This window comes from Podarcis liolepis (genome assembly GCF_965112155.1).
Source record: "Podarcis liolepis genome assembly, chromosome: 14".
In the NCBI taxonomy this organism is placed as follows: Eukaryota; Metazoa; Chordata; class Lepidosauria; order Squamata; family Lacertidae; genus Podarcis; species Podarcis liolepis.
The window spans coordinates 50,376,039-50,400,258 of NC_139569.1; the positions used below are offsets into that span (position 1 = coordinate 50,376,039).

General features: G+C 37.2%; 1 protein-coding gene across 8 annotated transcripts in view; it reads left to right on the forward strand.

Annotated features, from left to right (window-relative positions):
- RORA (RAR related orphan receptor A) overlaps positions 1-23,474 on the forward strand; it is a gene marked incomplete at its 5' end in the record, with an annotated part of 361,111 nt that extends 337,637 nt beyond the window's left edge. For 7 of the 8 annotated variants that reach the window (XM_083475828.1, XM_083475831.1, XM_083475833.1 and 4 more), the window contains 5 exons: positions 1,576-1,708; positions 3,352-3,459; positions 5,165-5,275; positions 7,946-8,058; positions 10,012-23,474. In XM_083475828.1, coding sequence (XP_083331954.1) covers positions 1,576-1,708; positions 3,352-3,459; positions 5,165-5,275; positions 7,946-8,058; positions 10,012-10,176 — 630 coding nt within the window. In that variant the 3' untranslated portion in view covers positions 10,177-23,474. The remainder of the gene's footprint in view (positions 1-1,575; positions 1,709-3,351; positions 3,460-5,164; positions 5,276-7,945; positions 8,059-10,011) is intronic. The other variant, XR_014519226.1, reaches the window with a different exon arrangement.
- Positions 23,475-24,220: the final 746 nt, after the last annotated feature.

Sequence of the window (24,220 nt, forward strand, 5' to 3'; positions counted from 1 at the left end):
CACTAAATGGACTTTCCTTCTTCTTACCACCCCACATTCCATTTCGTGATCAAAGCAAACTCCCCCATTGTGCTTTATGGCCAACATGGCGAGTGCCTGTTTAGCAAATAGGCACCTGCGTGGTTTGGTCCTTTGCCTTTGTTTACTGTGTTGTTATAGCTGTGCTTTGGAGCACTGGGCAAATGGATCTGAAGCCTATATAATAATGTTATATGATTATCGCAGAAGAAGAGAATGCGCTGACAAATATGGACGGAGGAAAGCAGTATTCAGTTTCACATCCTTGTAAAACGTCATATGGCTAGCATTGCTGTTTAAGTTCTGTTGAAGGTTCAAACCCATATAGAGTTTATTTCTAATTTTGAATGCTTTGTATATTTGCATAAATAATGTAATGTCACAAGATCCGTCATGCCTTAGATATATTACACCTCAAATGGGGGAGTAAAAAATATTTTGCATCAGATATCACCAGAGCGCATTCCCAAAATGTAATTTTAGAGACAACTGATAGTTATTGGTAAAATAAACATTGTTCAATGGGATTAAGGAATATTTTATCTCAAAACACAAAGCACACATTAGATATGCTAATGATTCATGAGTTGTAATAAATATGCAGGCATCCCCCCACTTATGTGGTGGTTACATTCTGGGCTCCTGTGTGCATAAGTGAAATTGCGTGAAGTGGGGAGCACCCTCTAAATACTCTAAATGCCCTTTCTGCAATCCATACCAAACATGCTGATTCCAAAAATATTCACAACTAGAATTGAAGCACTGGGGCCAGCAGGAGGCAGGAGGTTGTGTGGGAATGTGGCTGCTGCTGCGCTACCCTGCACATCAGCTCTTAGGCGGGGAGGCTGAGCAGCAAAACAAAGCCCTGCTGTGCCTCCAGTGTATTCAGGCTTCGGGGAGGGTCTCTTCGCAAGCCATGAAGACTCTCCAATTATCTCCTGCCATTTCCGAGTTTGAATTGAATTATTTAATTAGTTCCTGGTGCTAAGCAAATACTCAGTTGCACATGAGTTGATTGCGCGTAAGTGGGGGGGGGGACGCCTGTAAAACATATTCCACTTACAACTTCTGATGTTTAAATAAGAAGCTGAGCAGAGTGTGGATTTTGCTTCTATGTTCTACATTTTGTAGAATTCTACACAGAACTCTCACTGAAATGAACAAGAGTTTTACCCAAGCATCCAAGATATGTTTTACTATTAAAATGTCATTCTTAGAGCCTATTTGTAAACTAAAACATAAATTGTAAATTTTATGTAAACTAGTCATTGTTATTATTTCTCTGTAGCACTCGCCTTTAATATCTATAGTCTAGTATAGCATTAGAAAAACTGTAGGCAGGCATAAAACTGCCATAAGCCCCTTGAATTGCCATACCACACGTATCACAAATTGAAATACAAAATGGGAACACAGCCTGACATGCAAATCACAAGGCAATCACAAGGCAATCAGTTGTACAGATTAATGATTAATGCTTTGCTTTAAAAAACAAAACTTATTCCCTTAAGAAGGTTTAGCAAGTCTGGAAATAGCACTCTTTTTTGTCTTTAACAGCAGAGGGAGGTAATGTGGCAATTGTGTGCCGTGAAAATAACAGAAGCAATACAGTACGTGGTGGAGTTTGCCAAACGCATTGATGGCTTTATGGAACTGTGTCAAAATGATCAAATTGTGCTTTTAAAAGCAGGTATGTGGGTTGGGGGGCAAAACTGAACCCTTTAAAATAAATGTCAAGTGCACGTTTTATTACTTAACATTGTAATTCTATTACAAAAAGTGTATTTCACAAAACTGTGGCTCACCTAAACATGTTTAATGCTTCGTTCATTACATAATCATACTGCCAACAAATTGCACAATTCAGTCCTGGGCAATCATGGGCCAATGTTGGGCAATGTAGAAGAAGTCAGAGGAATAGCCTGTTGCTTGAATGTAAGGCACGTGCCTTCACATTTCCTTCATTAATAAAGTTAATTCCAGAATCACTCTAAGAGAACTAATACCGATAAAGTGTTGTTGGTGTTGACATTAGGCAGGCCCTTTTGATGTACTCTTTTTGGCACATGTTTAAAAACATTTTTAAGAGCAAACTATTCGGACACATATATGTTATTTTGTTTTAATCTCTTTTACTGTTAATTTTAATTAATTTGTAAATGTTTTAAATTGTTTTAAGTTTTTTATTGTTAATTGTGATATTTCTTGTAAATCGCTTAACAGTATAAAATTTTTGTTAAATAAATATTTTTTAAGGTAACACAGGCATTAAACAGAAACAAGAACCCAGTTTTCTAGAGGGGCACAACTAAAAGAAACCTGGTTTTTGCAGAAAATTGAAGCAAAAAAGCGGGGAGAGAGACCTTAAAATGTGACTTCTCTGAACAAACTGCACAATAAGTGGAACTTTTTTTTGTCTTGAAGACAATATGTTGAAATGGGTTGGAAATGCCATATTTTCCAACATATTTTGTACTTAGAACAAACATCATTTTGAGGCTTTGACTCTTATTTTTGGGTTTCCAGTGCCCCTCCTGTTTTTCTGTTTCTGAAATATTTTCTTTTTAAAATAAAGATTCCAGGTTCAAACATGAGCTTGAATGAATGAATGAATGTTTATTTGCGTCAGCCACTCAAATATTTCTTCCAGGACAAAGGGCTTTCTCAAAGCTTTCATTACCTAATACTGGCCCTGTAATGCTTTACACTTATGAGGTCATACACACAAGCCTTGAGGTCGTACACGTTTTGCAGCCATGAGAGTGGAAGCCTCTGCTTCCCTTTTAGATTTGCCACAGTTCAGCATTACACCAAAGCCCAGAGCTGTGATTAAACTTAATGATGGTTTGTTGAAACAAGTCATCTTCTAAAACTATGCTTTGAAGCTGGCTTGTGTCAACAAAACACAGTAAAAATTAGCCACAATTTATTGTTTGGATGACATGACAAGCTGTGGTTAATCTATCATGGAAGCAAAAGGCTTCCAAACTCTTTCTTGGAGCAGCACTGAAGATACACAAGCATAAGACTCACTGCAGTTTATCCTTATAATGCGAAATTATGGTTTATTGTTACTTTTGAATTGGCTCAGTGTGTGAGCCATATTCCTCTATTACCACCTTTGTATATTCAAAGTCATAAAATTGGCTTAACAGATATAATTTATTTTCTGTTTTCTGAGGGCACATAAACCTCATTTGTGAGCTAGAAATATATTTTAAGAAGATGTACAGTCTATTGTTTATTTAAGAAAGACATGGGGTAAGAACAGTTGTTTGTGAACCACTGTGTTTCTTAGTCTCAATTGTAAAATTGTTTCTTCTTTGGTTATAGGGTCTTTAGAGGTTGTATTTATCAGAATGTGCCGTGCCTTTGACTCCCAGAACAACACAGTGTACTTCGATGGCAAATATGCTAGCCCCGATGTATTCAAGTCATTAGGTAAGGAAATGAAGTAATTAATTAGAAAACATACTTTTAAAAATAACTATTTGGTTAAATTCATTTCTTATAGTAAATGGATTGTGTGCAAATCACTTAATAGATTTTTCATTAAGGATATTTTGGTGATTTAAATAAGTTACACCTTCTGTATTTTTTAATAATGTACTTTTTGTCCTTTCAAAAAATTAAAAACTAAGGTCAGCCTAGACCCATTTATACTTTTTGATTACAGCTTGTTAATTATTACTCAACACTTTGGAGTTCAAAGTGGGAAGCTCACTAGGCATTCTAGGAAACATGTCATCTGAATTCTGTTGAGCAAGCTGCAAAATAAGAACACAATAAATGTTTGCTGCATTATTCTTATACCAAGAGCTATGTCCTCCAAAGAGATAATTCCAATTATTTTTATACCATTAATCAAAAATTATATATAGTTTCCTTAATAGAAAAAAAAATATTATCAGCTTTGATTGCAACTGAGAAGTTCCTATAATAAGTTCCTTGTTGTGAAGTTCTCACATGCCCGTATGGGGCTTCCACGTCAGACACAAGCCCTACCTTCGTATTTAAAATATTCCCAAAGTGAAGCCCTGTTATTGTTGTAATCTAATAATTACTCAGTTTTGTGTTCATGCTGGGAAGCATTTGGAAATTTATATAATGAGCTTAAATATATCTGGAAGTAACAGCAAGTGGATGTTGACAGTACAGCAGTGAAGAACTGCCTGGAATTATTAACTAATTAACACTGAGATTCAATGACACTTGGATATAACAGTGTAGAACATGAGGGAGGAAGCTGAAGGCACTGCTTACGTTAATTCTCTTTAGTGCCATAAGGTACTTTTTCTTTTTCTTTTTCATTAATGAATTCTGGAAGTTTCATATTGGGCTGATGAACTAAGATTTCAGTCCTGCTTGTGACACCAAGCGTTGTGGTTTTTTTATGGAGAATAATGGAGACTATGAGGATCCCTTCTGTGAGTTTTAAGACCAAGAAATACACAAAGTAGTTTCTGTGGTCTTTTGGTGCAAAACTATGCTGGCCTTTGAAATATTGGAACTGCTTATTAGACACAATTGGAAAATGGCTAGTTTTCATATAATTAAGACATCTCATTGATTCAGATTCAATTTGAACACACAAGCCTTGTACCCACTTTAAAATGCATGTACTCAGTGTGCAAAGAAGTAACAGGATTATCATTTGTTCTGCTCAACTGTTTTAATATTACTCCATGCCTAGAGGCAGCAATCCCCCAGTCTGAGGAAGAGGGCTCATGTCTTCTGGTCCTGTTTGAGGCATCTGCGTGGCCACCACGAGAACAGGATGTTGCCTTGGGTGGCCCATTGACACCATACACCAGGCTCTTCTTAGGTTCTTATATGCACGTTCAGAGGGCCCAGGGCTGTGTCATGACTGTGAGGCTACTTAAATCAGACTGCACATCCAACACATGTAGATGACATGAGATTTAGCGTGGACATGCTGTTGCTGCCTCATTGCGTGAATTACGGTGATGGAAAGCAGACCCATAGATATTGTCATGGTAAAACTAACAGTCCACTCTAATGTGAATAAATGCTCTGGCAAGTTATTCTCCATATAATCGCTGTTCTTATAAAAAAGAAAAGTATTGTTTTATATTTTTGAAAGAGGCCCTGTGTAATTTGCTGCTTGTTTTTTCCCCTTTGGCAGGGTGTGAAGATTTCATTAGTTTTGTTTTTGAATTTGGAAAGAGCTTATGTTCTATGCACCTTACTGAAGATGAGATTGCATTATTTTCAGCTTTTGTTTTACTCTCTGCAGGTAAGGCATTAAGTATCTCAAAGCATACTCTAGTCCTGTGTGACGGACAGCAGAGCCAGTCTTTGGGAGATACAATAAAAGGAGCAGTTTCTGAGGTAGTTAGATATGGGTAGAGATGGGGTTTTGTTTGAGGGGGTGAGATGGTTTAAGGAAGAGAGTTGGAGTGAGGAGAGGGGGTTGGTTCTGAGTAGAAACATCCACTCTGATGAAAGTATCTACAGCTAGAGAAAGGAGTCTCTGAGCTTAGTGTGAACAACAGAATTTAGCATCTTATGAGGCCAGGAGTTAACTTGGGGGCTGAACTTGAGCAGGAGAAGTAGGAGCTGTGAGGTCTACTTAGGTCTCATTCCAGTCAGGAGGGGAGACGTCTAGAAAGAGAAGACTCCCAAACCCCTAAAGAGCAGTGTGGTTGAGCTCGGGGGTCTGTTATATTATTTGAAGTACCTCAGGAGTGTGATTGTTAAAAGGTTGGGTAGCTGACACCATCTTATTTAAGAAGCAAAGTATTCAGCTGTAACACCTATGCTGGAACAAAATTAAGGAAATGAAGTGAAATAACTCAAAATAACTAGTCTAGAAACCTGTAACATCTAACTGAAGCGTAATAACTGAACATAAGCAACTGAGGTTTAAAAGAAGTTGTGCTTGATTAGATGCCTGTAGCATCCATTAGATTCAGTATCATTATTAATAGGTTGACTGTTTCCTGAAAGAACATTATCTTCTGATACATCCTTTGTTTTATCCACTTTGTTCGATATAATAAATCTTTCTTATATGTTCAGCTTTTGCCTGAGTCACCAAGTGCAGTGATACCCTGGTTTATGAACTTAATCTGTTCCGGAAGTCCGTTCTTAAACCAAAGCATTCTTAAACCAAAGCGTGCTTTCCCATAGCAGCGGGGGACTCCATTTACAAATGAAACACACTCAACAGGAAGCAAAACATGTTGTTATTCCAAGGCAAAGTTCACAAACCAAAACACCTACTTCCGAGTTTGCAGCATTCTTAATCCAAATTGTTCATAAACTAAGCTGTATCTAAGATTTCCTTCACGCTAAATTTAAAACATAACCTGTGGTGGTGACTATAGAGGGTACACATAGTTTTGATCCACTGTATTTGGTAGGCAGCAGCGGGATCCACTACTTTTTGCATTAAAAAATTTAATTTGATTTTATTAGATTTGTTTAACAATCACTTTATACTCCACAAGAAAGAAATATCTTCTGCACTTGTTTATCATCAAATCCTATACTTAAATAACTGTTGGAAGGAGCAGAATAGAAATATAATTGGCTGCTTTCAGCAGTCAGTTCTGTAAGGTCTGGTACTGAAAACCTTTTACTACTGATTAGAAACAATCCCTGTGATAGTGAAAGTGACTTCCATGTTACAGGAAAGTGACAACAGTGCAGAGGCAATTATTTTACCATGGAAGAAACGATTTTACTACTCATGGTGCTTTGAGGAAGGGTTGGTTCTGCTAGTGGGACCTACTTGGGAAATGCTGGACGTTCAAGTATTTCTGCCTACATCCACATATCAAATTAGCTTTGCACTTCATTTTTGTAACTTTCAGCCTCTCATTTCTGCAATTTTTAGACCAATGCCCCCCAGAACACTTAAGATCCTTTTCTTTTATCCACTACACTCCAAACTGGAAAGGTTTTCCCTTAATTTGGCAGGTTTTGTCACGACATAATGGCCTACCATGCTTGCAGATGCCATACAATGCTGATTAAAAAGTTATAGAATGTTCCTTAAAATAAAATAAAAAATCAAACTTTAAATGTGCTTAGCACAAAAACACCTGGACTTGTTTGCCTGTAATTTGGCAAGCTTTATAAACTCTGGAGGGGCTACTATGCCTGAAATGCCAACCACTTCTATTTAAAGGGAAAAGTTATTTGCCATTTTTTTATTCTCCATAATAGTGAAGGTGGGGAAGTGGAACAGAGCTTTGTTTTTTCCAAGGCAGATTTGCTTTGGAAAGGACAAAGTTTCCTTCCTCACTGCCACTCTCCAGGGAGCCTCTGAAGCACTTCAAACCAAAGTGAGTTGCTTTCGAAAGAGCCAAATTCAAATCCAACCCAAATCTTATAATTGATTCACAATCCTAATGATTATGCACATAGCCAAGAGCGACTATTTAAGAATGGTGTGTGAACACTAGGACAACTATAGGATTCGCTGTGCTAAAGAACAAATGCTTAGTATGGAATGTATAGCTAGTTGCTTAGGAGAAGCACCAGAAAACATGACTTTATGGGCTGATTCACACATGCATATATATCACTTGACAACTCTCTACTTGACAATCCATCACTTTTTCATGTCACCATGACTTGATTTTACTGTATTGTAGGAAACCCCACTGTACACAAGCGTATGCTCTGGTATGGTAGAGTCCCATTCATTTTGTACACATGGAACACATGGGACTGAAATAAAGAGAAAGGAAATATGCCTACCAGTGTGCAGAATTGCAGGTGTATCCGTTTTGGGTGTTGTTAAACGTTGCACAATTTTATGTAGTCGTGCATTGAGAAGAAATAATTGTAGAAAGTAGTTTGTGGAAGGTAGTTTCAAAAACATTTTGAATACTAGATTTAATCATATTGTATGTTTTTATTTCTAAGATTTCAACACGAGTAATTTTCATTTTAGACCGATCATGGCTTCAGGAGAAAGTAAAAATAGAAAAGCTCCAACAGAAGATTCAGTTAGCACTTCAACATGTATTACAGAAGAACCACCGAGAAGATGGAATCTTAACAAAGGTAAGAGCTACAGAGTCTGACAATGGGCTGGTTTGCACGACAGAGTAAGTGTCCTCCCTGGTCTTTTTTTACTGCCACTTAAGAGTGTCATCTGAATTGGGACTCGTGATTAAGCTCTGTCTTCACTGACCGTAAGCTGTAACCAAGAAGAAGCCAGCCAGCTGCAAGTTCCTCTTCAGGACCCCATGCATTTACTCAGTTCCAGTAAGCAAGGCTTTGGCTTACTGTGTTGTGTGCAACACGCCTTTTTCTGGTGAATATTAATTAGACCCTGCTGATGGTGCCTCCACCCTGTGAAACTCAAAGAGGTGGTGGCATGTGAGAGCAGGGCTTTCTCTGTGGTGTGACATGGAAAACATTCCCCTCCAATGTGTGCTTGGTCCCACCATTATGTCCTTTCCAGGAGCAGATCAAGACACAACTCCCCCCCCCAGGCCTTTGGTGTTGAGGATGAACACCAAATGATCTTCCCTTCTCTGCAGTGCTTTGTTACTTGGGTGGTTGTTTAAAATTATAACTTTAGAAGATTGTTTTATTTGGAATAAATTGTTATTTTGACCTCTGTTGTAATCTGCCCTGAGATACTGTGAAGGGCTGATTATAAATGGAAATACATACATACATACATACATACATACATACATACATACATACATAAAAGGTAAAGGTAAAGGGACCCCTGACCATTAGATCCAGTCGTAGCCAACTCTGGGGTTGTGGCGCTCATCTCACTTTACTGGCCAAGGGAGCCGGTGTACAGCTGGTCATGTGGCCAGCATGACTAAGCCGCTTCTAGCAAACCAGAGCAGCGCACGGCTTCCCACCAGAGCGGTACCTATTTATCTACTTGCACTTTGAAGTGCTTTTGAACTGCTAGGTTGGCAGGAGCAGGGACCGAGCAACAGGAGCTCACCCCGTCGCAGGGATTCAAACCACTGACCTTCTGATTGGCAAGTCCTAGGCTCTGTGGTTTAACCTACAGCGCCACCCGCGTCCCATACATACATACATTCAATGTAATTAGCAGTTTAGTTTATGATGTGTTTTGTGAGGTCTGCTTAAAATTTGTACCATTTTCCAAGATTGACATAACAGGCTGAACAAGTGAAATTGATTTTGTTTTTGAAGAGTGGAAAACTAGCCGCATACCTTCACAAAAATAGATTATGTTTGCCTCTGCTTGATGTATTCATTCCACATAAACTACTGAATCAGCACTCAAGGATTAATTTAAGCTAGGGCTACCTGATTTCATTTTAGGAACCAGTTTGCAATGCAGCAGCTTTGCTGTGGAACAAAGGAACAGGAGTAAGGCACTTTTGAGCTTGTGCATTCCTTTTCCTACTAAATACTACAGCCTGCCAGCCACCAACCCTCACACCTGCACACATGTGGGATTAGGGCAAAGGGCTTTCAGATTTGAGTGTATGCCATTCAAGCAGGATCGAAACTCCAACCTTTTAGAAATTAAGTACTAGTTAGGCTACAGGTATGATGCTTTGATTGTGGAAATGTTATGGAAGATTTTGTTGATACATGTTTAAATTTTACAAATTATATTAAGTCATACAAAAAATACAGGCTTAAGGTACGTATTATTTGTTACTGATGTTAATGGAACAATTTAAAATGGATAATTGTTGCTACTTTAGTTTTACAGGCTTCACAAGTCACCCTTAACAAATAGCCATATGGAACACTTTGAAAGGCAGAATTTAGTTGCAACGAAGTCTCTCCTTATTTTCCCTGTGGCTTTTCTAAGTTATGGAAGAGAAGGAGTTGTTATGGTTAATGATGATGATGATGATGATGATGGATGCTGTTAGACAGGCATTCTCTAGCCCCATTCTTACAAGGAAACTAGGATTTGTTACCTTGAAGAACAAAATTAAAAGACCCCAAAGCATTTTCATACCTGTACATCTAATTCATTTTGCTTTTCTCTCCCTACAGCTAATATGCAAAGTGTCTACTTTAAGAGCACTGTGCGGGCGACATACAGAAAAGCTTATGGCGTTTAGAGCAATATACCCGGACATTGTGCGACTTCATTTTCCTCCATTGTACAAGGAGTTGTTCACTTCAGAATTTGAGCCAGCAATGCAAATGGATGGGTAAACGTATCACCTAAGCACTTCTAGAATGTCTGAAGTACAAACTTTAAAAGAGAAAAGGAAAAAAAGATAATAGAAACCAAGACACTTTATATGGTCCTGCATAGAGCTAGGGAGCCAACACACTGCACATCTTCTGGCGAATGGGGTCAGGCAGAAAAAATGGGGGAAATGACATAAAAGTTGAACTTGTTTTTCTCACACAAATGATTTCCATGATCCCTACCGATATGGACCCTTTTTTTGTCTTGACTTCTGTCTTTGACTTCTGTTTATGCAGAATGAGGGTACTAAAAAAATCAGGAGGTTTCCTTTTCCTTGAAACTCACTGCCCACAGACTTTCACAGAACGACGTTTTGTTAGTAAGAACAGAATCTCCAGCCAGAAACCAGCGACTGGTGTGCATTGCAGAGGCTTCAGCATCAGTTTGCACAACTTGCTCATTGTTTCATGAAGGACGATTTCTTTTCACCCTACCGTTGACTGCCAGTAGGCGGAATGGCATGAAAAGGGTCCATAGCAATAGTGACAATAGCATTATAATCTATTACAGGGTAAATGGGCACGAAGTCTATATATAGCAAAAGAGATATTGTTTATAATATTGTTTTAATTAATATAAAATGTAGTTACTGGTATAGCTTTTATTGTTGAATTGATAAGGCACTTTCATTTTGCACCTTTTTCTTTTAAATTATATGCTAGCGTGTTCATTGTTGTGCTGCATGTGCACCAGAAGTTCAAGTTTAACTGTGGGAGGTTTGGAAGGTATAGGGACACTGCAAGGTGTTTATGCTGCTGTTTTCCACATTTACTTTTAAAGAGAGGCCGGTCATATCATGAAATACCTTCAGTGATTTTGTGTAATGGGACGAGGGGGGGAGGGGGGAAGACAAGTTTCTAAACTGCGAGTTTTAGCTTGTGTTTTTAAAAGACAATTTAATATATAAAGAAAACAATCCCTGTTCTTAAAGAGATTGCTGACATAGGGATAGAGAAAATCTATATTTAATCACTTTAAAGGTGCTACTGAAAAATTAGCTCATTTTAAAGTCAGCCGATTCCTTAGGTGAGTAAATATGGATTCAGAAAACCAAATTTAGATACATATCTTTTGGAAATATTGGTCCTAATACTTTTGTTTACATTTAGAGTGTGTGTGTATGTGTGTGTGTGTGTGTCCAGCAAGTGCATGTGCACCATTAGTCATCTGTTGAGACAGATAGGGTACAATCCATCACGAAGTTCTTTTGTGTAGTCCTGATTGAAATGAATGGGAGATTTCCAAATTGTAATAGTGTTTCCTGGTGAATTGTCTCCCTTGACTTAAATCCAGCGTACAGTTAAGAGTGCCCAAATCTCTTTAATATTTAAGACTGAATAACTGTTTGCTGGATTGTGGCACTGTTGTTTATTTTATTTAGTAAAAGTGGGTTTACATGTGGCTACTTACTCCATAAACTAAACAGTGTAATTTAAGCGGGTCCCCACAGCTAGAGAAAAAGGCCTAAAGCTTGATTTCAACTGAGTGCTGCACTTTTTAGCCACAGAGGTATGCTCAATAAGCTGTCCAGGATGGCCAGTTATGTGAATAGTGGATTATGAAATGAAATGAAGTATCTGACTCTAAAGAAATTAATTTAGGAATAGCCCTTTCAATCTTCTCTTATTTTCCCACCTTCCAAGGAATAAAACAGGCCCACACACATTAAACTGGCAATACCATTGCCACCGATAAGGCACACCATATTGATTGGGCCCAGTTTAACTACAAACAGCAAAAACCCTCATTTCACTGGCGTAGTTAAAATGGATGCCAACCACGTGGCTGCTATGTTACACAGATGGCTTTCCACACAGAAAAATCTCAGCACAGTTTGCTTTCCTGGTAGCAAATGGATCATAAACCATGACTTTGAATTAGGCCACATCCTACCACAATGCATACATGTGATACTGAATTTTCCAAGTGTTGTTTCAAATGTGGTTTCCAGTATAAGTGAATCACACACTTTTTGAGAAATCTTGTTTTGTTACTGAAGAGAAAATAAAAAGGACATACATAGGGCTAGGGAGTGCTTCTCTCCACCTGATTTCTCTGGAGCATACTGGGGCTTCATTCAAAATGTAGCAGTTACGTACAAACCTAAACATTTTAGAACCTGAGTTCTAATTTGAGTCATTATTTTAGGAATTATTTACATACCATCTGGAGTATTTTATTCAACCTTAAAAAGTCTTAGGTCATTGTGATTTTGTGACAAATCCTAAATCCTACTCAGCTAGAGGTGGCAACTGTGCTATTTTTTATCTGTTGACAAGTCAAGAACTCAGTTATTCCAAAGTACACTTCTAACCCTGATTCCACCAACACCCTTGATTGAGAAAATGTATCAAAGAGTAAAAGATTCTTCTCAGGATAACTTGTAAAGCAAGGGAGTTCTTCAAACTACACCTAACTTATTCAAATGACTCTTTGTAAAATAAATTTTATAATATAGCAATTTTTAGCATCCTGATGATTTAAATTTAAAGCATACAGACTGATGTGATCTTCTTGTCTCAGTGCCTGAAAGTTTTCATCAAAAGACCAACCATTCAGCTGTCTAGACATGGATTTTTCAGGCTCCTAAAGAAAATCTCCAAAAAAATTGCCGTTTATTGGATATTATGATTATTTAAGTATTTTTTTTTATTTCAAAATGACCTCTTGCAAGGTATGAAAAAAATTATTTACTTGTTGGAGTATACGTGCATTCTAGCATACAGTGTAGTAGTAATTCACATGTAAAAGGTAATACAAAATTCCTATTAAGCAAGGTGCATGAGGGGCTATGCAGTTGGACCTGTTTGTTTTGAGCCCCAAAATCTTCATTCAATGTAGTATAAAGAGCTGAAAATTCTCATCTTTGAGGGTTCCTACATGCCCAGTGCAAACTGTAAGATTAAATTTTCTATAGGCATTAGAACTGTGAAGCCAGTTCAGTCAGACAGGAAACAAACTTATAGCTGCAGAATCTTTCATCTCTATCACTCCCAGGGCAGCTTGTTAGCATCTAGGGAAATCAAGGCCTAATTAGTTCTGAAAGGATCTAATGTGCAAACAAAAGTGAACATGCAAACATTTTAGGGCCATGTTGGGCTTGCAGACAGAAGCTACTCATGCAGACATGTTAGTAATATATACCAGCAGTTCTATGTAAGAGGTTACACACATGGCTGCCTTCATGTATGTACCTCCCACCTGTGAGCAGAGCAGCAGATCTCTATGCTCCTGAGCCACTTAGGTTGGGAATGTAGAAATGGGAAATTCAAATGCAGTCCTCTTGCCATTTACCCTTTCTAGTGACCACAGATACAGTGGTACCTTGGTTTAAGAACAGTCCGGTTTAAGAACGATTTGGTTTACAAACTCCACAAAACCGGAATAGTGTCTTGGTTTGAGAACTTTACCTCGGTCTACGAACGGAATCCGAACGGTGGAAGGGCACCAGCGACGGGAAGCCTCATTAGGGAAAGCGCGCCTTGGTTTAAGAACGGACTTCCGGAATGAATTAAGTTCGTAAACCGAGGTACCACTGTACTTTGTAAGAAGGCATCTACGATACAGTTTCATCAAACACAGGAAGAGCTATGGCTGGCTCAGATATGTTCTTGGCGCTCTGCACATATAGAAGCTCACCCATTCCTTTCTATAAGCAACCCTCTAATGCATGCCAAGAGGTAGCAAATAGATTCCCAGAAAAGCCTGAGAAACCCCTGATCACAATAAACTTTAATTGCATCCAGTGAATGGAATTTTGAAAGCATCCCAATATTCAGTTTTCCTCTACCCCAGTACAGGGGAGCTGTTTCTAAAGAATGAAAATCCTGCTAGCTACATGGACAGAATTTTGCCGTCCTCATAAGTTTTGTTTATTTTATTGGAGTAACTGGTAGTAAATGTTAATTCTGGTCTTTTTATAGATGCAGTCCAAGCTTAAATCCCGGCTGTTTAGCAAATGAGGGGTTTTTTAATGTGACCTCCCTCAAATGCTAATTTAGTTTTAAAGTTCAGCTAAATTAAAACTCCAGTATCTACCAGCCAGCGCCTGTTTAAGGCCTGCCATTTACTAGAGACAAAATGTATAAAGTTGATTCAAATGAAAAATGAACAGTATTCACTTCTGGCAATAAAAGGGTTAGTTATATTTTGGTATTTCGTATTGACTCTCAGTCACGGCCTCTGTTATTGTTAGTAAATATTTTACATTTATCTGCTCACACAAAATATATTCAGATATTGAATTGGTCCTTACTTGTAGGCAATGCCATATCATTCCCAATCTTATCCCTAAAAGCAGACACCAGGTTCACTCCTGTCTTGAAAGCCAAGCACTTTAGGTCTACACATTAGACACACCGTAATCACTTATAGCTTTTTCCAAAATCCGTTAATTGGTGCATAAACTAGCCCATGTTTTCTTCATCTCAGTTAACAGCAAATTATGCTTTGAAAAAAGGTAAAATGGTGGGAACTGTTGCTGATGCCTTTTTAACATGCCGAAGAACTCAAGCTGTAGCTGAAAGTATGTAGATGCCAGCATCAGAGCAGGGGCAAAACCTATCGGGGAAAAGAAGCTGAGAATAAGGACTAAAATCACAATATGACGGGCTACTACCGTATATTCCATTAGAAAACTTGCAGGCTGTAGACTAAATTCAAATGTATAAAGTGTGGGAATCTTTTGGGACTGTACTATATAATTTGACGAAGTTATATAAAAAGGCTACAGGTATTAGAATCAATCACTCCAGAAAGCCGTTAAGTTAAAAATTGTCTTGGATTTTCATGTTCTATCTCATTTTGCTGGACATCTGGTACAGTTGGAATATTTCAAGATAGAATTTATTTCTAAAATAAGATGTGTAGTCTTAGACCACGGTTATATACTTTTGCGTCTCTAGGATTTTCATACTGTTTTGAAATGACATGATACGAGATACTGTTTTAAGTTTAGTTGTTCTTTTCTGGAGCTTTTAGACCATCACCATCATCATATGGCTATCAAGGTATGAATGTGTGTACCACTGTATGTGTGTGGTTGCTTCTGGCCATTAAGTGTCCATAGAATAAAGAAAATGTGTTGAAGATATTTAAGTCAAAAATAGAAGGTGGAAAAAATATTCTATATAAAGCCTTGTCTGGACCACTTAGAGAGACTTCTATTTTTTTAACCCTTCTATAAATATTTGATGGCACTTGAAATATTCCTGCAATAAAATGTGATTTGTGTAAAGATTAACAAACAAAAAGATTTTGTAATGTGAAACAATGAAAGAAAGCAATGTAATTTTTCAGAAAAAGAAAAAGAAAAAACAAACAAACCAACTTTGTATTATTTTTGTTGATGGAATTTGTCTACTTGTCTTTGGAAAAGATTTTATTTCATTGAATGTGCCATAGTAGAGATGTGGGTTGTGGTTTTTTGTTTTTAAGTTTTAGATGACAGGAAAGCTATTTGTGTTACCGACATTCCATAATGTGTGAGGACATAGCATAATAATTTTTTTCTTTATATATATATATTAGTAAGCTTCAGTCATCGTTGCTTTTTTGCACATGTACTTCACTCCTCTATAGTGCAATATGTACATAGAGCACTTGCGGGTTTAAACCTTGACCCCTCAGGGAAAAAATACATATTTGTTGTACATATTTTTTTTTTTGCCTTCTTCTTCTTCTTTTTTTTGCTAAGGAATGTCGATTGAATCACTTGTTGTTGTCAAGGGGCAGCCAGATAATAATCCTAACGCCACTGCCAAAAAACATTGATCATGTAATCATTCATGCCCTGCCATTCACAATGAAAAATTCTGACAGTTCTTTGTGCAAATTGGAGAACAAAAGGGGTATATAAGCACCTTATGATTGACTTAACTGTGAATGACAATCCATCTTGTTATCAATAATAGATGCCCTACCGTTTAGAAGTTGGGGTTAAAAAGTCTGAAACAAATGTGCTCAGGGATCTTGTAGAACTCTTCAACAGGGTGGCCAGTACTTCTGGGACAAATGGCTTTTCAAAAGTTTCATACTATCCCTCCATTGCACAACTGAACTGGGCAGAGACATTTTTTATCCAAGTGAATTTCAGTTGTTTGGGTTTCCAGACCCTGTACTGCTCAACTCTTTTAAGGATTGGCACAAGATAATAATAATTCCAGTGCTCTGAGTATTTTGTTTAATGTATTAGAGAAATGAGCTTGTTTTGGCCCATGAAACAAAATACTTTAATTTTATTTCAGATAGCCACTGTTCATAATGTTTTAATCATAGACTCTTCAATACTTCTATATGTCATCTTGGGACCAACTACATGTTATGCTTACTGTGAAAAACCTTTGATTTTTGTTAATTAAATTACAGGCACGATGAAGTGCATACATTCAAACATAAATGTACCACATGGTGACAGGAGGCTTATGGGAACTGCTCCTCCTGCATGGCAAGGGGCTGGTGCCAAAGGGATTCTCCACCCATTGAAACTCATAGCCATATGGGAGGGGCAGTTTCTATTCTGATCAAAGCTGGGGAAGAGAAGAAGTAAACCTCCTTTCACTATGTGTTATGATAGGAATCCTGCATTCCTCTGCATCTGTAATTTAAGTAAAAAAAAATTGCTGCATATTACACAATAAGCATAGCATGTATCTTGGCCTGTATCTTGGCCCTTGTGGTTCTGGCCAACACAGAGGCTTCTGGGGCAGAATTTTAGACAACACTGAAGAAGCTGGCAATACACTAGTTTATTTTCCAAAGCAAATGTGCTGTATATTTTCTAAATTTCTATAATGAAAAAACATTGGGTGCCAATACGCTTTTAGACACAATGAAGCTAAATTTGTATTTTTATGTAAAGTTCATTGTCAGTATTTTGCAATACAGAATTAATCCTCAGTGTTAAACTCCTGTTTAATTTAAGTTTATGTTATCCTTAAAACTATTGTTATAAGCTGCTGTTTTAATGAGAGCCATGCAATTCAAAATAAACTGAATAATATTCTGCCCAGAACAGGTTATTAAACTCCCCCGCTGTTGGTGAATGTGCTTTACTTTAACAAAATAAAACCAAAATTGGAAGGGAGGGTAAGCTGCATGATAACAATCCCCATATAATTCAGTAATTAATATAAATATGTAGAAGGTAGTGCTGCCACTGTGCCAAACCACAGAGCAGCGTATTTAAAATGTTCTAAAAGGCCCTAATAGGAGTGTGGAAGGAAGGCTGCAGTTCTAAACCCAGGTCTTTGCTTCTGGAGGGAGATAGGATCTACTGGTCTCCACTGGTCACTACTGCCAACATCAGCCAATGGAGGGCTCCAAAATGGAACATTTAGTGGAAGGAGCAGAGCTGGGCTGGCCAAAGTTTTGTTCAATCCTAAGCTGGTCCAATGAAGAGCCCAATTAAGGCCACTGCTGTGCCCGTCTGGTCCTGCTGCAGCAGAAAAGGTAGCCATTACTAGTCCCGCCCACATTCTGTTCCAGCTGGCATGAGCTCTGCCACTCCATTTTGCCATGCTGCTCCCCAACCAGAGTTGGAATTGCTCTGCTAAGCTTTCCTTGATGTGTGAGGTTTGTGCCTCTTTCCATGTTTATTAAAAGCAGAAGAAGCAGTAAAGGAAACAGAAGTTAAATAAGAATTTAAGACTCACTCTGTTTAACAGTCAGGCCAAAGAGAGATTGATTTCATCATCTCAGCTAAGTGGTTGAATGCCCTTCTCCAACTGCAACACCCCCACTTTGTTTAATTTATGTATCATGTGTTCTACTCATGCTTTCTTTCCTAATTGCCACAACATTGCAATCCATTTTTATTTTTATACAGAAGTAACCACCGTTAAGTATATATAAAGCATCCATTGCATGTTCTGTTGTGCTTACATCCTGGTTCTCTTCTAAGACTAAAAAGTGGTTGTTTGTTGAAAGTGTTTTTTTCCCTTTCTGATCTATTAGCAGCTTAATCCTTCAAAATGAGACAGCTATGTAAGAGGTACTCAGATATTTTCAAAGGAGTGAGCCTGTTTGTTAAGTGTAAAGGATGATCAGAAAATTACAGGGTGAAATACGTACATCTAGAAGAGATTATAATCCTATAAAGCTGAACTAATTAGAAAGCATATCTAATTTTTATTTTTATATTTGTTCCTAAGTGTCTGTTCTGTGTGCGCAATTTATGTAGCTTGGGAAATATTAATGGACCAGTGCCAATACAAAATTGTATGCTTTTTCTGGTTATGTGATTATCCAGATTTTGAGTGTCCAGTAAGGGACGCATGATTGCCATGTGATCATTCTGGGCAAAGCTGAGTGCAAAGTATTCTTGATGCAGTTTTAAGGCAATAATTTTGGAAAGATTTCAATTCAACCATGAGCTCTAATAAAAGATTCCCAAATATATGTAAATATGGATAAGTATTGACATCATAATTGTTTCCTGCCACCTCTTTCCTTGGAGATAAAACTACAGAGTTAACGCCAAAGCTGGCTCCTTGTAAGTGGGTGTCCAAGGCAACCGTTTGTGGATGGCTTTCAATTCCCAGATGACTGCCTTAGACACATCTATAAACTTGAAGAATTGATGTAAAATATTTGGATGATCTGTCAATTTGTTTGGCTAATCATTTACTTGGAGGTCTTCACACAATCATTTTTATCATGTCAAACAAAATTAATAATCAAACTCTATCTGTGCATTTACAGGGCCAGGCTATTTAGAAGTCAGATGTCTTATGACTTTAAAGTATTTTTAAAAATAATCCAAATGTTAATACAATGTGAATAAATTTAAATTTTGTGGCATTTACATTTCTTCAATTTAATATTTCTGGTAAAGTGGTGATTAGGAATCAAACCAAAGCCTTATACAATCAACCAATTAATTACTAATGGATTAATGATATTACAAATAAAGATTTGAGAACATATTTTCACATGCCAATTCTGGTTCAAATGTATTGTGATAATTCACTACTATACTGCGAATTCTTAGAGGAATGTGCAGGTGTCACATTTAAAATTTGTCATGTTGAAACTAGTTTGTTTGTCTACTTTTCTAACTATTTGGATATACAGAGATCTAGGAATAAAGGAAGATGTTGTTTTACATTGCTTTATGTATATAAATGTGTCAATTAGATTTTCACATTTATTGGTAGCAGGGCATAATAGTTCCTCTTCAGAGCAATAAATAAACTTAATCCAAATATAAAATTTTAGCTCCTGTGCATTGAAGCATTGTGAATCTGAAAGCCAAGAATCATTATTTGTCATTCAAGTTTTATTTTTTACTGCTGTGGCATTCACCTTATCTTTACTGTTCATCCCGTTGCCGCTTAAGAATACTTCTTTTAAAAGGGGAAAAAGAATTGAGCACATTGAATGCTTTATGCTACATCCTTATTTTGTGCATGTGTTTACTCTGCACACTTGAACTTTCCCATACTCCTTAGAAAGTTTTACTGAAGATGCATAAATGTACAGGACCCTGCAATCTGTTTGCTATTCTCGTACTGAAATGCAGAAAATTCATAAGCAATATAGTGAATTTTATTTCACAAACCACAGAGGTACTGTATATATATTTTCCTAACTCCAAAATTTTCTATTTTGACTCAACAAATTTGTAAAAAAAAAGGCCCCCGTGGTAACTCTTTTGACTATTAGGACATTAACTGGCTGCTTCTTTATATGTAATTGTATTGTCTGCCTGCTCCTTTTTCGGAGATGTGTTTTTGTATGGATGTTTGAGCCAAATGGGAGGCTTCAAGCTATGATGTATTTTCCCAGTTTAAATATATTTAACATATGACAAACCCCAGACAAGGCTTTTAATAATGTAAGAAGAACTGCAGTGTTAGGTGGTTTATTTGCAAACTTTTCTCAGTGCTATCCATTTTATGGCACCTTTAACAATATACTTGTTTCCAAAGTACAAAATAAAGGTTAAAAAAAAAACTTCTAGCCATAACTGAATGTTGAGCAATAAAAACAATGACTTTTTGTGCATAGATTTAAAAGAAATACAAATTTTAGACATCTGCATGTAAATGCAAATATCTTGTTTACTGCTTTCTTAAACTTGATCAACCAACTCCTTGTTTTACTACTAATTTAAGGACTTGTAATGGCCTGTACACATTTTCTCTTGCTCTAATTCTTATGTCATCTTTGTCTCAGCTTCTGAGTCATACTCTTCAATGTTGTTCTGCTCACCTTTTGTATGGTTATAACTACTTTGCTTTCATTCTCTATAGATAAAATATACTACTTTAAAAGCCTATGCGGTGCAAATATTTATCTGTTTATCAAATACCACATTACGCTGTATAATATCTGTTTTACTATATACTCTATTTTAGAAATAGCTGTTTAGAACTAGAGTGTGCTATTTTTGTGTTTTTCTGATGTGTGGTGCTAGATAAGTTAATTTTATGAACAAATCTCCCTTTCCCGTTTTATTCCTAGGCAATACCACATTTGGGTCTTGTACTATTTCACTGAATATCTATGTGTGCATGTGTATATACCTTATATACATTTACACACATGCCCAATCAAGTACCTGTATCAGAGTACCTAGACTGGGGACATGTTCTCTCTGAATATATAGTATCATTCTATAAAGTTCTCTCTAGCATATTTAATCAGGAAAAAAATAACTCCTCAGTAATGATATTTGATATCCTACACTGATTCTTCTTTCTCTCATCTACTTTGCAACCACAACACACTTTGGTTATCCTATGGCACTGTAATTCTGAAATCAAGTATGTCAAGGAGAACCCAGTGGTTTCAGTTTTGTGTATCAAACTACTTTTCTCTTTAATGTGTAAAGTACTAAAAAGTAGTCCTTTCTCCCCCACAGAACATTCTAAATTCTTCAGTGGTGCAATTCAGCATCCCTGCAATTATTTGGGGAGGGCTACCATATGGGTACAGTTATATTCTATTGGGAGGGGGAGAAGTGGAGCCCCCAGGAGAATTCATGTGAAAAGTTGGTTCTGTCTTGATTCAAGGACTTGGGAGAGAAAAGTACAAATTAGAGTAACACTAGGTGCAATCCACAACAATGAACCCTTATGTTTGGGTTCAGACACTTGATGGGCCCAATAATATTACACCTGGGACTGCCAGAAGGTATTGATTGTATGAACTGGTGCATATAAATGGGTCATATATGTTGCCCCAGCTGTGTATTACAACAGCTGTGTATATATGCCCCTATATCAATGATGGATTTAATAAAATTACTGACTCCATGTTAGCCCACTGGTGACCCCCTACACTCCCACAAGCAGTTGTGCAGGGATTGGCAACTGCCTGAACAAAAATCATTATTACCAAGGAGTATACAAAAAACTCTAGTTACTACTGTGTTATCAGTAGTTATTATCAAAGGCGGTAAAATAAAACTTGTCATTTCACTGAAAAAAGTAAAATAAACTTGTCATTTCAATAAGGTTAGAATGTCTATATTTCCCTTGATTGCGCCAGTACAACAGTTAGCATGGCTACACTGTGTTATGTTCTCTTGGCTGCCCCAGCTTTTGTGGATTATTTTAACCTCACAACACTACAAGCATGGGCCAATGGATTGCCAATGGAAATGTGGCCTATGATGCCGCAGGCTGGTTCTGCAATCCTGGGCTTCCACTGCACACTTGGATGCCAACACATCTAAGGGCTGGCCCATCCTTGCCTATAATTTTATCAGTATATGCAATAAAGAATTTCCACAATGTGCAGTAATACCATTAATACAACAAAACAGACACACGGCCAAAAGAGGTTTGGTCTCAGTTTTTAAAGCTTGAGAAACTTAAGCAATGGTCATACTAATGGTGCAATCATATGCACATTTGCCTGGGAATGTGTATTTCTCTGTTGACTAGAAATCTGCTATAAATTAAGAAAATTATAGCCAAAGAGTAAACTGGAATATGCACGTGTGGTTCCCAATGGCACCACAAATTGCACAGCCTAATTCTGAGCAGAATTTGGCACCATAAAGTACTGCAACAGTAGAATAGTAACTTTAAAAAAAGTGCTTAATAACCAGGCTATTTCAGCTAGAATTCAAGTCCTGTTATTCATTACCAGTATCATCTTTTGCAAAAACCTAATGGATATCAAATATCTAAAATGGGGAACAACTGACCTTTAAAGTATTTATTACAACTCTTTTCTGTACTATTACTGAAGCTGTAAGATCTTTAGTAAAAAAAAAATTGAGAAATCTAAGAAGCTGTTTGTTTACCGCACTTTTTAATAATAGAGGATAGTTAATATTAAAGCCACACGTCCTGGTTCCATGCACTGCTTCTGTATTTTGATTTAGCAAACAAACCATTATTCTGGAAGTAAATACAAATGCATTTATCGGCACCCTGGCTATATTTTAATGAATAGAAATTTTAAATACCAACATTTTCAGGACAATTGATTTGATTTTTTAAAAAGAAAAGCTACAATCTTCTTTAAAAATGCAAGTCCATGATTATTTTCTAGTCCCTTATTGATACAATTCACCTCTTAAACAGAGAATCTCCTGATTTGTCTAATATGAGTGTCACATACTTTATACCAGTAATGTTTTCCCTAATTGTTTGGGCTTCATTGTTTTATAAATTATGCAAGTTTGTGTGAGTAATGTTTCTTGTGTAATTAAATGTCTGAAGAATAAAAATAAATGCTGATTATAAATATGTATTGGTTTGAGGATTAAGCACATAAACATCACCAACCTCACTGAGTAACACACTCAGTCTTCTGTAAATAACTACAAATTATCATGAATCTGTACTGTACATGCAAAAATGTGTTGTCTTATGTGTACAGTATGTACAAATTCATTTTCTAGCTATGATAAAAGCATAAGCCATTGAGAGGAATATTAAAAGTAATACTGTAATAAAACTTCACTAATTATATCTTCCCCGTTATCACCAACTTTTTCACTTCTATCAGATCTTCTTTAGAGCTCACTCTTACACTTGTCAGCTTAGACTCAAGTTTATTTTATTCTGATATTGAACGAAGTATTTTGACTCATTTTGTAAATACAAATGTAAAAATAAGAGATTTAATGTTGTCTTTTAAATACTCTTGATTTTCATTCTAATATGAATGTTGTTATATTGTACTTAGAACCTGTACCTTTAATATTACATTACCTTTATTAAGTGCATTGAACACATCAATTTTAGATGTGCTTTATGTACTGTTCTCCTGTAATAAAACTTCAGCTTCTAATGGAAAACTTGGTCACATTCATTTTTCACTTGAAGTGCATTAAGTGTTACTGGTCTGTGGTGAGTGGACCCTGCCCTCAGGGTTAGGATCTAAAAAACAAGAGCAGTAATCCCTAAATAGTGTGCAGGCCAGGGTGCCCCAAGAAAACTGCTTAGATTAGAAAACAGGCACCTACCAACAAGAGGCTACCTGCTTTGTCTTTGCTTCACTGATTTGGCCTGGCCTTCTTCCAGTCAGTCTGTCTACTGTTTTTGTTGTTGTTTAGTCGTGTCTGACTCTTCGTGACCCCCTGGACCAGAGCACGCCAGGCACTCCTGTCTTCCACTGCCTCCCGCAGTTTGGTCAAACTCATGTTGGTAGCTTTGAGAACACTATCTAACCATCTCGTCCTCTGTTGTCCCCTTTTTTAAACTATATATTAACTATATATTAAAAAAACTACAGACAATTACAAGAAAAACAGCATGGCACCAGCCCCTTTCATTGAAAGCTGTCAGTTCCCAAAAGCCTGCTGAAAAAAAACCTGGACTGTACAGTCATACCTTGGGTAACAGACGCTTCAGGTTGTGCGTTTTCAGGTTGCGCACCACCCTGAACCCAGAAGTACCGGAATGCGTTACTTCCAGGTTTCGGCACTCGTGCATGTGCAGAAGCACTAAATTGCACTTTGCGCATGTGCAGAAGCGCCAAATCGTGACCCGCGCATGTGCAGACACGGCGCTGTGGGTTGCGAACACTACGGGTTGCGAACAT